This window comes from Hyperolius riggenbachi, chromosome 6, assembly GCF_040937935.1.
Source record: "Hyperolius riggenbachi isolate aHypRig1 chromosome 6, aHypRig1.pri, whole genome shotgun sequence".
Taxonomy (NCBI): Eukaryota; Metazoa; Chordata; class Amphibia; order Anura; family Hyperoliidae; genus Hyperolius; species Hyperolius riggenbachi.
The window spans coordinates 54,111,335-54,128,480 of NC_090651.1; the positions used below are offsets into that span (position 1 = coordinate 54,111,335).

Consider the following 17,146-nt stretch of genomic DNA (forward strand, 5'->3'; position numbering starts at 1 on the left):
TCTTTCACATTACCAAACGCGTGTGTAATGTTTGCGGAATCGTTTCCGTGGTCAGCGCACAGAACGCGCGCTGACACTGCGGAAAACCTCCACGAACGTGCAATTGGGAGAACCCAGGTTAGGTGCAATGCACCAGTAGAGGGAGATTCCCACCGACATATGGAGCTGTGGAGCACAGATGGACTCAGCCTCTGTACTGCCACAGATGCCAGATGGGAATTGCACGAGTTGAAGCAATGTAGGGCTGAACAGCACTTAAAGAGGAGAGCACAGAGACAGGATGAATGTACGTCCACCAATCTAGTCGCCACTCCGCGACGGCGAACACACATCCGCAGAGACAAGAGGGAACGCAATCGCGAGAGATGCGATTGCCAAAAGTGACAGAAAGGCAGAACAGAACAGAGCACGAGAATAGCAAAGGCACAGCAAACCACAATGAGAAGATAACGAAAATAACAAACGCTAGCTAAACGCGAACACCGCACTCATTCGCAACAGCGAACGCGTTTACAGCGCGGTCTCCGCACAAAAAGCGCAACAGAGACAAGCACGCCACCCTAACTAGCCACAAGTAACACAAAGGAGCACAAACAGACAAGACAGACAGATGAGGTAGCCAGTAGCAACCGCTGCTCCAGCTTATGCTCCAGGAACACAGGTCAGAAGGATCCACAGCCGCTACCACTAGAGGCTAGTGTGATCCAAACAAGACAGACAGATGAGGTAGCCAGTAGCAACTGCTGCTCCAGCTTACACTCCAGGAATACAGATCAGAAGGATCCACAGCCGCTACCACTAGAGGCTAGTCGGATCCAAACAAGACAGACAGATGAGGTAGCCAGTAGCAATCGCTGCTCCAGCTTACACTTCAGGAATACAGATCAGAAGGATCCACAGCCGCTACCACTAGAGGCTAGTGCGATCCAAACAGATGAACAGAAAGGGCTACCAGTAGCAACCGCTGCTCTGGTTAGCACCCCCAGACAGAGGGAACGATTTCCTGTCGACCACCGCTGACGACAGGACAATCGCAGCATAGAGGCAACACAGACAAAACAGAAAAGCAACCTGACTGCACTAGAGGAGCTGCCTAGTGCAGTCCCAAGAATTAATCTAAGATAAACTTTAGCAAATAAACAGGGCTGATACTCCAGGAGAGTTCATCAGAAACAAACCATGAAGGATGACCAGCAAAGGATTCTGGGAAAACAAAGCTACGTACACACATGCGACAACGATCGTTCGTTGTAAACGACGAACAAACTTTTAATTGAAGAAAGAACGACCTAAGTAAAGTTAGTTTTAAAAGGTGTGTAACGATCAGATCGTTAGAACGAACGTTACATCACGTAAAAGTAACTATTGCGCCTGCGCATAAAAATGAAAAGTTCCATGTAGAAATAGTGAAATGCGCATGTCAAGCCTAGTATGAACGATCGTTTCCAACGATGTACTACTTTTGCAAACGATCGTCGTTGGGAAAAATCCGCGAAGCTAGTTCATTCGTTTTGAACGATCTAGCTCGTCCGTCGTTAGACTTCATGGTCGTTGGCTGCTTTTTTTCAAACGATCGTCGTTTGAAAGGATCAGGGAACGATCGTTTCAAACGACTATAGTTGCATGTATGTACGCACCTCAAGGCTTTTATACTGCCAGCCTTCAAAGGAGGCAGCTAGGCAATTTGCATAACAAATTTATGCAAATTCCTCAGCAGCAGAGCAGGTCAGAAACTTGCAAAGAAAAGACAGGTCTCTATTCCAGAGACCTGCAGCCCTCATACTTAAGGAATGGTCAAACAGCTGTCTGCCCGTGCAGCCAGCTGAGCGGATCATTACAGCGTGCTCAAACCAATTTCAGGCATGTATTGATGACCTGCGGCGTGACGTCGGGAAGTTGCAGTGCAACGCTGATTAGCGGCCGTAGTTATAATTCACCTGACAGGAAAACTTTGGCCCTGGATGTTACAAAGCTCCTAGATGTGTTACATTGTAACACTCTGGAACGATTTATCTAACGTGACCGTTAACATGAAAGTCAAGCAGACTTTCATGTTACCTTTCTAAACACATCCTAGGAGCGACCCCTCGAAACGCATGGATCAGCTCCTAGTGTGAAAGAGCCCTTAGAAAAGTTTAAAAGGAACCTGAAGTAAGAGGTACATGGATGAGTCCATATTTATTTCCTTTTTAACAATACCAGTTGCCTGGCAGCCCTGCTGATCCATTGAGCTGCAGTGGTGTCTGAATAACACCAGAAACAAGCATGCCGCTAATCTTGTTAAATTTGACTAAACTGTCAGAAACTCCTGATCTGCATGCTTGTTCAGGGTCTATAGCAAAAAGTATTAGAGTTAGTTGATCAGCAGGATAGCCAGGCAACTGGTATTGCCTAGAAGGAAATAAATATGGCATCATCCATATCCTTCTCACGTCAGGTGTCCTTTAACTCTTCCTAGCCATCCATCTAGCTTATAGTACCGGCACACCTACTATATCTCAGGCAACATCCTAGTAGTATTGATCGTTAGTTTATGTTGTTATTCATCAGTTTATGTTGTTATTCATCACTGTGCATATGTCGGAATACATTTGTGTTCTGCACTTACATGGCACAATATTATGTATAATTGACTGTTAAATTCTCAGTAAAAAAAAAAAAGGAAAGTTACGGTGGGGATTAAATTATGAGCCACTCTGAGGGATAGTTAAAGTGAACCTCCGGACTAAAAATCGACTCAGCAGCACTGGAAAGGCTTTGTGTTTCTTTAACAGTTTCACAGCATCAAAACTTTGTTTCTCTTATACAAGCCTCATTTTTAGCTGCACAGAAGAAAACTGCCCAGGCTTTTTTCCCCTGATGTTGTGCAAAGCACGATGGGATTTCTGATTTTGTTGTTCTCGTTCTGCTGTTTTGGTGCATTTTTTTCTTTTTCTTACATTTTGAATTTGACATTTGAAGCCTAGTGTGTGCAGCTGGGAGGTGTAATCAGGACACAGAATAGTTGGAACTGTGTCTCCTGCTCCTTGTCACCTCCTTTCAACCAAAAAGATGGCTTGCCCCATGACAAAGATGGCAGCCCCCATGAATCACAAACATTTGCCTGTTCTTTTAAAACAGGGTGGGTAAGAGATTATATTACCTATCTATTCTAATTAACATAACTAATGTAACTTGTTGACAGTATGTTTGTTTAGGCTGAAGTTCCCCTTTAAGGGACAAGACAATATACAGTGCTGCGGAAGATGTTGGCGCTGTATAAATACAAAATAATAATAAAGTAAAAAAATAAAAATAAATCACAGCGCAAATCGAAAGCATAGCTCCCAGATGTCCCTTTTTCTGGAGGGACAGACCCTCTTTAGGAACCAAATCCCTTTAAATAGGAACTCCTTCAAGTACTTTTGATTGCGAAACAGATGTTAACTGTGAGCCTGTTGCTGTTTTAGAATAGCTGCCTACCTTCCAGTAAAAAAAGTCTTATTACAGTAGTACATCTCCAGTACTCTCACCTAACACTAGGCTCCTGCATTAGATTACCAGCCAGGGTACCTTCCACACAGAGTTTGTTTGTTATTTTCAGTAAAATAAATGGTTAAAAAAAATTAATTGCAAAAGAAGTGGTATGCCAATATACACAGTGTACATCAGTGTTCACGCCTCCACACAGTTGGACGTCAGCATCCTGGCCCGCCCGACCGGTTTCGGAAGATTATCTTCCTCAGGGGCCATGTTTTGTAAGTGTTTCTTTAACCTTTTTGTTTTATTGCAAATAAATATTATTACACACTTTGAATGCGCTATCTATTTTCTGCTCCGGGATGCTACACATGCTTTGTGTGCCTACAAGGGAAACATGGCACTGGGGATCAGTAACAAAGGGGAATCCTGCCAGCAGGATAAAGTCACATGGGCAGCTAGGCTGTGCACAGGAAGTCCTCAATCTGTATTTGTGCTGCTGGGATATATTATTATTTAGTATTTATATAGCACCAACATCTTCCGCAGCGATGTACAGAGTATATATTGACTTGTCACTTAGCTGTCCCTCAGAGGGGTTCACAATCTAATCTCTAACATAGTCATATATCTGTATCGCAAAGTGTATGTATCCTAGTCTAGGGACAATTTTAGGGGGAAGCTAATCAACTTATCTGTATGTTTTTGGGATGTAGGAGGAAACCAGAGTGCCCGGAGGAAACCCACACACAAAAACATAAAAAAACACTTGCAGATATTGCCTTTGCTGGGATTCAAACCGGGGACCCAGTGCTGCAAGGTGAGAGTGTTGCCCACTATGCCACCATGCTGCCCATATAATGCTATGCTGTTACAATATGAAACAGCATTGCCAGCAGCCAGACAGCACTATCTAGTGACCATGTAAGGTACTGCACAATTACAGTCTGCCTGAAGGAAGCTACAATATCTAGGCCTAAACTGAAGGCAGGTGGCATGTCAAAGCTCATCAGTGAAGCTGTGAAACTCAGTCTCAAAACACAATAGAATGAGCAGGTTCTGACTAGAAAAACGCTCATTACCGATGACACAGCAATAACAGAAGCAGCAAGAAACTCACTAAAGGTTTGTACAAGCTGTAGCCAATTAGAAGCAGAAAATAATGTTTGAAGTTCTCCTTCAAAGATGATTACAAAGCAAAGTGAATAATGGTTCACTCCTCGCTGTTTGGAAATTTGGGGCACCGCCATAGACTGCATTGTATGCGGCTATAGTGGTGCCCAGTGGGCAATTTGGGCACCGGAGACGATGGGATAGCTGAAGCTTCAGAGAAAGCGGTAGAAGGGGTAGAAAACTGCGATGAAAGGCCATATAGTGGGGGTAAGTGATCGGTGGTAAGGGGTACGACTATTATATATTATTACAAACTCCAAATCACTACTAAAATGTTAGCTGTAGGTGGGGGGAGATATTTTTGTTAGGCGTAAATAGGGGTAGGTTAGTGCTAGGAGTAGGTGGTGGGAGGGTTAGTGTGAGAGGAAGATTAGGTAGAGCAGTAGTAGGATGTCAGTAAAATTACTGGTATTCTAGTCAGTATTAGCCAGTGCCAGTAGTAGAATAGTGGTAAACAGCCTCTCCCGGGGCACACATTTCACCAGCGCCCTTATTGCATGCATTTAAAGGGTACCTGGTATACATCACGATGAGATAAACAAAGGAATCCATGATCTCAGACCCACAATGAACTCATAGAATTCTCCATAGACTACAGTTAAACTGCAGTAAATCTCATTGATAAGTAATCAAAGGTCATAAAATCGTCATCTGGCCAGTGGCTGCAATTTTTGGGGGGATGCCGGCCCCAGGATTACCTTTGCGCCGGGGCCCCATCGGGGGTTAAACCGGCCCTGCGTTCCAGTGCCGGCTCCCTCTATACCGATACAACATGCACCAGTTGAATAGGTTTCTTTGAGGGCATATGTACTGGGCATGCATGACTAAGGTGGGTGCATGCCCAACAGAATAAAGCACTCATGCAAAGAAACCTATTTGGCATGAGTTGAATAGGTATAGAGGCTCCCCCCTCCCCCCCCCCCCCACACACACCCCGCAGTTCAGGTGTCCTTTAAGCTGGCCACAAATGTGCTGCATGAGTCTTACGCCATTAGTGGTCAACAGGTCCTGGTAAAAGCATAAATTCTTCCTGCTTGTGCGCATGCTGTACCTGCACGGGCTGCTTGGTCCACGGTATCACAGATTTGTCGGTTGTCTCATGGTGCACAGTTGAGTTTATGTATACCGTGTGCCTCTGAGCAAGCGCCTTGTGGCTGCGAAACACGTGTCAGGCTGTCTTGTTTGTGAATGGGACTTCTGCACTGTGCCTACGTGTTGTATCCGGAAATAGGAGGATTACAGTAGAGAGTGATACTGTTATATTACTTTGTCTGCGGTTCCATATAAACCCCCCAGTGTGTCAACTTTATTGTTATAAAAGCATACATTGGACAGTAGGGAGAGCCATTTACACTGGAATTTTTTCAAACAGGTTATCCAAGCACCACGCAGACTGCGCAGTTGGTAAGATTAATTGCTCAGCGATTGTTTCATTAGGTTGCTGCGTTGCACGTCCAGCATTAATTACGCTTTGTTTCTAAGATATTTTGACAATTTATCCCAGTTTATTTTTGGTCTGTGGACGTACAGTGATGGCGAACGCTGCGCAAACAATCATCCTCTCTGCACAGTTACTACCTACGCGTTTTGTGTCCAGATTCAGTCATCCTAGCAGGCAGTCTATGAACGCTGGCTTTCCTCTGCTGACTACGGAGAAGTCGATCCATAAACCAAGAGATGTCACACTGCTTTAAAAACGTTTCCCTGATTCTGCAGAAACTCTGCACTTTTTATGCCAAAGCGGCTAAAAATATAAAAGTATTAAAAAAAAAATTTGCATTTCATTCTTGGCGCCGAGGCGTTGAGCTAAAACTCCTGTGCCCTACTTGTCAGTTGCCACCTTCAGAAAATATTTAATTAGCTCAAGATTCCCCCAGTTACCTCTCTGCCAGCTCCTGCCTGACAGCACAGTGATTCTGCTCTGTATAATGTGCCTGTGGAGGCGCTTGTCACTGTGCGCAATCTGCAGGTGTGGATGTTCTCTGGACAGAAAACATGATAGAGGAATAGCTATTTGTTTATTATTATGTATGAATGTACTATTTGGGAAATAGTCATTTTTTTTTTTTTTGTGTGCAAAGTTTTGAGTCTCCAGCAGCAACACAAAGCTGCCTCTTAAAGGACACCCAAGGCGAAAATAAACGAATAAAATAAATGATTATATCTATCCTCCTCCTTCCAAAAATGACTTTTTAAATGTTTTATTGTTTTTGCTCATTGACACGTTCATTGAAGTATGCCAGAGCCAACATTTATGAGATGGAATATGGAAATTTAGTTGCATGTGATAGAAGAACAAAGGATATTATTGATTATCGACTACAATATCCTTGACTTTAAAGACCCCATATCCAGCCCAGAGTCTGCAACTGTTACAAATTGTTCTAGGATAGGGTTGTTCCAGAGGTACAGATGCGGGAAATCTGATGGTCTATACCCATTACTACCAGGCTTTGGACCAGTCCTTCTCCTTATGGGGTAACCTGAAGTTTTCCTTCATTCTTTTAAGAGCACTCCTTGGCAACAGGGGCATAACAATAAACCCTGCAAGGGATGCAGCCGCAGGGGGGCCCAGAAGCCACAGGGAGCCCCATGGGAGAAGAAGTTTCTTTTCCCTGTCCTGAGAGACTGACAACTAAGGGCACGGAGAGAAAAAAAAACGTTCTGTTCTCTGCGCAGTTGTTGTAATGACTTTGCCTGCTCAGCCACCGATAAGGAATCATACAAAGTTTTGCAGACAAAGATTTGTGGACAGTCCCTATTCAGTGTTCAGCAGGGTGCACAGTGCCCTGCCCCCTACCTCCCCCTCCCCAAGTGCTGTGTACTGTAGTGATGATGGAGGAGTCTGCAGAGCCAGTTCTGCTCAGTCAGAGATGGACAGAGTGAGTGTAATAAGCTAAGGCTGGGAGCACACTCGTCTGTCAGTTTTCTGTATGTGTTTTCTGCACACCAGGCATGTCTGTATGTGTGAAAACATGCACGTTTTACCACAGAAGGTAATGCACTTGATAGAGAAAATGCCAGCAGTGCTTCACTACTGTCTGTTTTTATCTGCATGAGAAAAACACATTCAAGTGTGCTCTACTTGGAAAGGATCTTTACATTGATTTGCAACGTAGATCTCTGTGCCCTGAATTCTGGTAGTAAAGGAAGTAGTGCAGAGTCCCTAGTGGCCATTATCCTTTGTGCTACAGCGTCAGTATGGACTTCTGTGGCACTTTTCAGCTGACGCCAACACTGCTGTGTCTTCTGTAGTCCAATTATCAGGGGTTTCGGGTGTGTTCTCTCCACCAGCTCCACGGTTTTCAAGGCAGGCCATTAATCCTCTCACCACACACTCATCATTTATCATACCAGAGAGATGCGGCAAGTCAAGACTTCTAGACTGCCTTCAACCATGAACGCTCAGCCGCCTTTGCTTAATGATGCATTTTAGTGTTTGAAAACCATCCGTGTAAACAGGGCCCATAATGCAAGCAAGCCTCCCCCCCCCCCACCCAAAAAAATAAAAATTAAAAAGCAGCAGCACAACAGCCTGTCACAGTGGAATGCACCAATGAACCCCTGAGGGGGGGGTATTAGAATGTAAGCTTCTCTGAAGGACAGTCAGGAGTCGTTTTACTAAGGATTGAGAACATCAATGATGTAGAAAATCTTGGATTTTTTAAAGTGTACCTGTTACTGCATGTCATAAGTCAAGTATGCAGCCCTCTCCTGGGTCATATTAGAATACTGTACTATGACTGTAACACTAACAGGAAGTGCTCTTCCTTAACTTAACTCAAAAATGTTCATTCTGTTCCAACGGGTTAGCCACACCATAGGAACTTATATAAACAGACAATTATTTGCTAGATAGTTACAGGAAAGGAAGGTTAATAGACTGTGTCTCACTTTGCTGAGAAGCGTATCAGTTATACAGCACTGTCACAGCTTCCTCGATTGTCTTTTGATCACTAATTCCAGATACTAAAGATCCAGCATGCTGATTCTTTAGCTGCACCCGACCATCCACCAAGTGCATTGCTCTTTTCCTCCATATCAACCGACACACCGATAGCCTCTGGCCTAGAGAAACTTCAGTACAAAACTCAGCTCCACAACCGAGAGATCAGATTTTATGGGAGGACAGTCCTCACACATGATCAGGAGGTGCCATTTGGAAACGGATGGTGTTTAAGGTGGAATATAGACCAGGATTCAAAGTTGTAGGTTTGATTGCCACTTGGTTTTGTTTTTAAAGCACAGACAAAACTTCATGATGTGATAAGATAGAAGCTCCACTACGAAGTGTATGAAATAGCACAATGCCATCAGTACAATGTTAAAGAGGAACTTTAACCCAGGATTGAGCTTCATCCCTATCAGTAGCCGATGCCCCCTTTTCCAGGAGAAACTTTTACCTTTTCTCATATAGATCATCAGGGGGCGCTGTGCTGCTTATATTGTGGTGAAACCCCTCCCACAGTGTGATGTCATAACCATGGGCCTGAGAGTTTGCTGTCTGTGAACCTATTTGCACTGTGGGAAATAACAGCTGCTTCCAACTGCCAAGCCAGCAATATCTCCCTCTGTGCATAGAGCTCTCAGTAATGAACATTCCGCACAGATCACCTGGCTGAACAAAACATGTCACCACCAGTGATAAATTTCAGAGTGTAAATCAGGTAGAAGAAGGATTGTACAATGTGCAAATAGTGACTAAATAATCTATAAATAAACATTGTAAAAAAAATAAAAATAAAATAAAAATAAAGCATTTTTATTGTTGTTTTCAGTACAGTTCCTCTTTAAAGAGACATTGAAGCGGAAATTTGTTTTTTGATATAATGATTTGTATGTGTAATACAGCAAAGAAATAAAACATTGAAAGCAGAGACATAAGTCTAATATTTACATACGGGGCCCAAACAATGGGAACCCCCGAAACAGTATTGCGCTTGTATGCTGGTTCATAGCCAGTAATAAAGTATAAAAGGTGCCGCCTGTCTCTATCTTTGGGATAGAGACAGGCGGCACCTTTTATACTTTATTACTGGCTGTGGACCAGCATACAAGCGCAATACTGTTTCGGAGTTCCCATTGTTTGGGCCCCGTATGTAAGTTTTATTGAATTTTATTCTTCCTCTTTTATGGCTATGTGCTATGCTTTTTAATAAAACGGGTTACACTTAGATCTACTGTTTATTTGCATGTTTCATTGGCCTTAATCTTCCGGATGGTGTACCCGAACTAACATAAGGATTTTTGGAAGTCCTGGATCCTGGGTGGTCCCTGATCCTCTTCTTACCACTGAATGCGAGACATACAACCTTGTAACGTGGGTTGTCAGCAGTTGGTAAGCTCCCTCTAATCCTTTGGGTGACGGTCTACCACTTGGATATGAGAACTCAATGATCACTTTGGTGAAAGACGATTGACTGTGAAATAGTGAATTCACTTACAATCTGCGCTGACTTTTTAATAGCTTTTATATGTGTGGACTTTTGGACTCTGTCCTTTCTTGGCAGCGATCGAACTATTGTTTTTCCTTGGCGCTGATTTTTTGTTTTGTTGATAAGTCTAATATTGTTTCCAGTACAGGAAGAGTTAAGAAACTCCAATTGTTATCTATGTAAAAGAGCTATTGAGCTCCATGACTTTAAAAGTCACAGAGAGCTCAGTCTTCTGAAGCTTTTTATCTCAACTGTCAGTCAATGTATTTTCTTTTTCTCTCCAGAGGACAGGTCAATAGTTCACTGGCCTTCTCTGTAAAAACATTTAGAATGCTGAGTAGTGTGTAAACTGCAAATATTAAAGACTGATGCAATGTTATAAAAAAACACTATATAACTGAAAATAAAAATATGAGAATATTTTCTTTGCTACGAATCTTCTAGTAATTATCCAAACTACACAACCAATTCATTATATCATAATTTTTTTTTGCTTCAGTGTCTCTTTAAAATGCAGGGGCCCCCTTATGTTTAGCCAGGTCCCCCCTTTCCCCTAGAAGCAGTGCTGCGTATGAGATCCGGTTTCCCGCAGTTGTGTATTTCAGCAGAAGCAGGGCTCTCTGGTGTATCAGCCTCACTCACTCCCATTATTGCTCTTGTGCCCGAGTTTACAAGACACGCTGATTTGAAAGCGCTCAGTGACGTCAATGGGAGAGAGAAATGAGAGCCAGGCCAGACAGCTGCAATGCACCCAGTCTTCCGAGCTCTCTTCCCTTCTCTGGGGGTGACATCCCAGACATCTCCCATCTATCAAAGCGTTGCGGACGAGCAGCCCCCATCAGCTTCATCCTTCAGACGCCCACTGTGCCATTAGCCTCCGGGCTCGGCCTGACGTTCCAGGCAGCCGCTAAACACGATTAAAGGCTTCTGTCATTTGCAGACGAGCATTAAATGGAATTTTTTTCTCTCTTCAGAGGTAAAACTGGTATAATCATCGCCCATGAGACATTAAAGTCTAACTCCGGGCACAGATACTTCCTTGCCCTGTGTGGCAAAAACTTGTTTTTCGTTTAATCTAGGTAGAATTACCTGGATTAGGGGATGTCAAAGAAATCACTTTGAAAATAGCTGGCTAGAAGTGCACACACTGGCCACTTCCGCAGATTTAGGGCTGGTTCACATGGTTAAACTACCTCTGCAGCACTTGATGCTTAAAGTGAACCTGAGGTGAGAGGGATATGGAGGCTGCCATATGAATTTCCTTTCAAGTAATACTTGTTGCCTGGCAGTCCTGCTGACCCTCTGCCTCTAATACTTTCAGCCATAGACCCTGAACAAGCATGCAGCAGATCAGATGTTTCTGACATTATTGTCAGATCTGACAAGATTAGCTGCATGCTTGTTTCTGCTGTAATTCAGATACTACTGCAGCCAAATAGATCAGCAGAGCTGCCAGGCAACTAGTATGGTTGAAAAGGAAATAAATATGACAGCCTCCATATCACTCTCACCTCGGGTTTACTTTAAAGGGAACCTGAAGTGAGAGAAAGTGCCCCTGGGGGATATTAACTTGGGGAGGGGTAAGCCTCTTGATCCTAAAGAGGCTTTCCATGTCCTCCTTTGCAGGCTCGTTCCAGAGACGGGATCCCTGAAAAGGAGCTTGTCGGCAGCTCACGCAGGTGCAGTACCACGGGCCTGCTCACCTTTCTTCGGAAAAAGCCGGGCCGGATTGGGTCCATGCTACTGCACAGGCGTGAGCCATCTGTCCCTGCACAGTAGCATGGACGTGATCGGGCTCTGCTTAATGCAGCCCTTATGCCCACCGCCCCCCCATTTAAATGAATGGACAGGGCTGTTACCATTGTTTACCATCTTTTGTGCAAATGCCACGCTCGATCCTGATTTTTCCTGTCATTCCTGGAACAAACATTCCTCTGACTTGTGCCATTCAGAGGTTATGCAGGCTGGAATATGGGTCAGACAAGATTATTAACAAGCTGACACATCATTGCATTCCAGCAGTTCTGGAGGTGTGTTTGGCTATCAGGGACAACAAAGAGATGATTTGCATGTTCAGCAGTGATGCATTGTGGGAGAACTTATATGCTCACTCCAACCTAAATAATCACAAATACCTTCTTTTTTAAGAAGGCAAACTTCTGTTTCGCATGGCATTTTAGTATGGAGGCTTTTTGGCCTCTTTCAGACCCTTACATACTCCTAGGAGTTTGGGTTCATTATGAGCTTGCTGGGCAATCTGTAATCCTGGGTGTTCCAAGTCCTACTCCATAGAGCCAACTTAGTCCATGCCATCCACTGCTGAGGATCAACCAATCCAAAACTGTCTATATGCATGTTGAATTAGTATGGCTCTGTAATATTACCAAGTTGACACATCATTGCATTCTAGTGGTTTTGGAGGTGTGTTTCGCCAACAAAGAGATGATTTGAATATTCAGCAGTGATGCATTGTGGGACACCTCCTGGCTCACTCCGGCATGAATTATTGCAAATACCATGTTTTGAGAAGGTAAACTTCTGTTTTACCCAAGAGTGGAGGGGACAGTCATACAGCAATTTGTGGATGACAGCTTCCAGATATAATGAAAATATTGCCTAGTGCTAATACACTATGTGATTGCAGCCAGGACACAGGGAGATGCAGAATTATCCTGTTCCTATGATGCGCTGTATACAGCATGATGCGCAGGCTTACACTCCAGCACCTGTTACATAACTGGGTTATGCTGATTATGAAATACCTTCTTTGGATGCGAGGCTCGGCACACATTCTTCTTCCCTCCGCTGTCATATTTGGGAGTTTGCTCTGTAATTCTATTTTCAAGATGAAAGGAGGACAACGGCGGCAAGCCGGTGATCTGGTTTATTTATATCGCTGGAACAGGAAGTTTAAAGGCAGAGGCATTCTAAACTTGTCAGCAAACTCCCTGACACTCTGACTGTACGGATGGCAGAGAACAACTGTCACCGGAATAATACCTCGCTGTTCAGAGGCATTGTGCTGCTGACTACTGAGAGACCTGAGCATGCTCTGTACAGCCGTCAGGTCTAGCCATTGCTTCTGCTTGTCCCGGGTAACGATAGGAGTGCAGGTGTCGCTCAGTGTTGGTGGCCATGCCTTCGGAAATCTGAAGCTTTGGATCCGCCTCCTATAGCTGCTTTTGCCTTTCTTTGTAGTCCTCACAGTTGTAGCAGTCGCACCCGGGTAAAATGGGCACAGCCATACGCACCAGTGACATAACTAAGGAAAACGGGAAAAGTGTCAGGCCTCCTGATCAGGCCGCAACTGAAATGACTACCAACAGAGGCGTGCAGAGCCCCCTAGAGGCAAATAGACACCTTGTATTTAACCTCCCTGGCAGTATGATTATTTCCAGATTGTACGGTCTTTTTTAAAAGGTTTCAGACCCTAAAATCAGGAAAAATCATGCCGCCAGAGTCTTTGCAGCAGCTCCTGCTCTCACTCACCTCCCTGGGCCCCAGCGCTGCAATTACCTCCGTCCTTTGGGTGGCGCTGTAACTCTGTAGTGAGATCGATGACGGCGATCTCACTAGTGTGATTCAGAGCCTCGGAGGATAGAAAGACTCTTCCAGTGTTGAGGTATCCTGAAAGTAGCTCCTGACCAATATGCGGAAGCTCTGCTATCAGCGTGACAGCAGAGCAAGCGTGTGCATCAACGCAAACAGTGGTGGGAAAGACGAGCGTGACGACACCGCGCAACATGGATGATTGAAAAATACGCCCTGGCAGGAATAACTAGACGTTACCAGGGCATAGATTTCAATCATCAAGGTCTTTAAAGTGAATGGTTACGGATTTAAAAAAATAAAAGTCAGATACTCACCTAAGGAGAGGGAAGGCTCGGTCCTAATGAGCCTTCCCTCTCCTCTCCCGATGCCCGGTGGATCCTCCATTTAAATCCCCCGCCGCAGGGGACTTCGGAAGTCTTTGGGAGCACTCGGGCTCTCGAAGATGGGCCGCTCCTTACTGCGCACGCGCGAGTGCGTCATAGGCCCGCGCAAGTGCGTTATAGTGGGCACTCGCGCATGTGCAGTATGGAGAGGCCCGTCTTCGGGAGCCCGAGTGCTCCCGAAGACTTCCGAAGCGGCAGTATTTGACCAAACTGGTCGAATACTGCAACGGGGAATCGTGAGCGGGACCGGGCACCGGGAGAGGAGAGGGAAGTCTCATTAGGACCGAGCCTTCCCTCTCCTTAGGTGAGTATCTGACTTTTCTTTTTTTAAATCGGTATACATTGGCTTTAAGGACTACCACTATGCAATGCATATATAGAGGTGTTCATTACTAGCATAGCAACAATACAAAGCTAATAAAATGGATGAAGGAGAGCCCCTCTGGCCCAGGGGCCCGGGTGCAGTTGAAGCCCCTGGATTGCTACTATTGCTATGCTACTGCCTTTCCCTAGTAAACATTTCCCATCAGCAGTACTACAGTGATGCGTATGAGCTGATTGTTGGGTCAGCTACTGCACATCTTCCCAGAGGAGATCAGATGGTGTGTCTACATTAGCGCAAGGAACTCCGCTGAAATGACGCCAATCATTTGTTTGCTGACTTTCACCAAACAGACGTCACGCTTGCATAATGTACACACCAAACAAATGCACAATACACAGAGGAATCCCTGTTCTTTCTCACTACTAAGCCAGCAGCCTACAGCTAAGCTTGACGTACATCAGGGGCCTGCTCACACTTGTCGGAGTGGACATGTGACATGGAACAACACTGATGGAATTCTGCTAGTAGTGACAGGCTAAATGATGCATCTTACATCAGTGCTGTGCAGGCGTTATCATTGTGACCACGATGTGTGCCAAGTGCTCTTATTCCAGGACAAACTGCGGTATTTACCTTCCTAAAACAGACGGTAATTGCAGATAGTCACCTCCAGCAGGTGGTCAGAAAGCAAAGCATTAATCTGTCACTTTAGAAAGGTGGGTGGAGCCATGCAGATTATTTCTTTATGCTCTTGTAGGCAAAGCATGCAGCCAGAAGCAATGGATTACAGCATACCTATAACCTTACATTTAGGGTACTTTCACAGTGGGCGTTGCATAAGACCAGGAATGCGATGCAACAGATCTGGTAAGTGACATGGCACGTTATTTGCATGTTGAGCCGTATACAGTGAAGAATACTGTCAATGAAAAGTATTTTTCACCTTAATGGGAAACCTGAAATAAGTTAAAATAGAAAGTTTCAGTTACCTAGGGCTTCTCCCAGCCCCCTGCAGCCGTCCTGTGCCCACGCCGGCACTCAACAATCCTTCGGTCCCCCGCCGTGTCTTGGTTTCAATACTGTCAGTCGAAGGCCACAGCGCCTGTGCAGCCATGCGAAATCTCATTCATACTCCCATCGCCAGGAGCGCCTTGCGCAGGCGCACTAGAGTTTTTATTGTACTGTGCCTGCGCAGGACACTTCCAGCATTGGGAGCGCGAACCAGGATGCGCGCGTCAACTTGCAAGTCGGCAGTAACAAAACTGAACCACGGCGGGGGACCAGAGGGTCTTTGAGTACTGATGCAGGCAGGCGCGGATTTACCTCACAGGAGCCTGTAGGCACAATGTCCTGGCACCTTAGGCTTCAATCTCCATGAACATACAAACACCACCAAACTGCACCACAACTTAGTTGGCAGTCTCGGCTTGCACATCATAGGTAGCTACAGGTGCCCCTTAGTATTAGGTAGCCAGAGGCACCCTCAATATTAAGTAGCTAGAGGTGCCACCAAGTATTAGGTAGCTAGAGGAACCTCCGTATTAGGGAGCTAGAGGTTGCCCTGACTGAAGGGAGATCTCATCAGGGGAATGCTGAGAGCAGGTTAAGTAACCTCTCATTCACACTCTCATCAGGACATCAGGACTCTGCATAGGGAAGGAGAGAGGCAGTCGGGGAGAGGAGTGAGCTCATTCCATCACCAGGCGCCTGTAGGCACGTGCCTACAGTGCCTTATGATAAATCCAGCCCTGGATGTGGGACATGATGGCTGCAGGGGGCTGGGAGAAGCCCCGTCTAAGTGATGGGTAGGATGGAGGTGCCTCTATTTTAGTGTTTTAAAATATAAATCAACTGGAAAAAAAGTTTTAACTGAAAAAGCAATCTGACAACGCGTTTCATGGGTCATGGCCCGCTTCCTGAGGATCAGAATGACCTCTCAGGAGTCTAATGAAATTTGATACCTAATTAACAAAATGATTAGAATAACAGAAGTCCCTTCTCCAAAGCATGGACTTTTTAAATGTGTGTGCAAATATGTGCAATTTTGAATATTAAAACTTTTGTATACGGCACTGTAATATTTAAAATTGCATATATTTGCACACACATTTAAAAAGTTTAAATTATAAAATATTGCTGTGTGCAAATATATGCAATTTTAAATATTACAGTGCCGTATACAAAAGTTTTAATATTCAAAATTGCATAAATTTGCACACAGCAATGTTTTATGATGTTTTAGTTTACGTTCTTGGGATGCATTGTGAATAACCATTATGTAAATTATATTACTATGCAAATTATTATTTGTTACACTTAGAGGGGGACTTTCATCCTACGCTATGCTAAGCAATATGCCAATTAGATATTATGATAGGTTACATGCTTTGGAGAAGGGACTTTTATTCTGTTAGGCTAATCATTTTAGGTATCACATTTTATTAGACTACATGTGCTCCTGAGAGGTCATTCTGATCCTCAGCAGAGATGATTTTTGGTACTTAAATGGATCTTTTATCCCAAGTGGAGTTATTGTTATTCTTAATTACATGAATTCATAATGTTGCAACTAAAGTGCATCTAAAATATGATTATCTGTACACGTTCAGTTGTATGCACATATATACCTATTTATTGTTTTAGGCATTTTGTATTGACCTGAAGAAGCTTGCCATGACCCATGAAATGCGTTGTCAGATTGCTTTTTGAATAAAACTTTTTTTTCTAGTTAAACTGGTGTCTATATCTTCTGGACAGGTGAGTGATTACCTCTCTTTTTTTTATTATTTTAATTTATATTTTAAAACACTAAAATAGAA

At 44.2% G+C, this 17,146-nt stretch overlaps 1 protein-coding gene across 5 annotated transcripts in view; it reads right to left on the reverse strand.

Moving 5' to 3' along the window:
- Positions 1–17,146, reverse strand: part of PDE4B (phosphodiesterase 4B) — a 559,327-nt gene that overhangs the window by 203,957 nt on the left and 338,224 nt on the right. Inside the window, exon 1 of one of the 5 annotated variants that reach the window (XM_068239294.1) lies at positions 5,147–5,219. The exons of the other annotated variants lie outside the window; for them this stretch is intronic. Coding sequence (XP_068095395.1) covers positions 5,147–5,184 — 38 coding nt within the window. The 5' untranslated portion in view covers positions 5,185–5,219. Of the gene's footprint in view, positions 1–5,146; positions 5,220–17,146 lie in introns of those variants that run through there. 5 annotated transcript variants of the gene reach the window in all.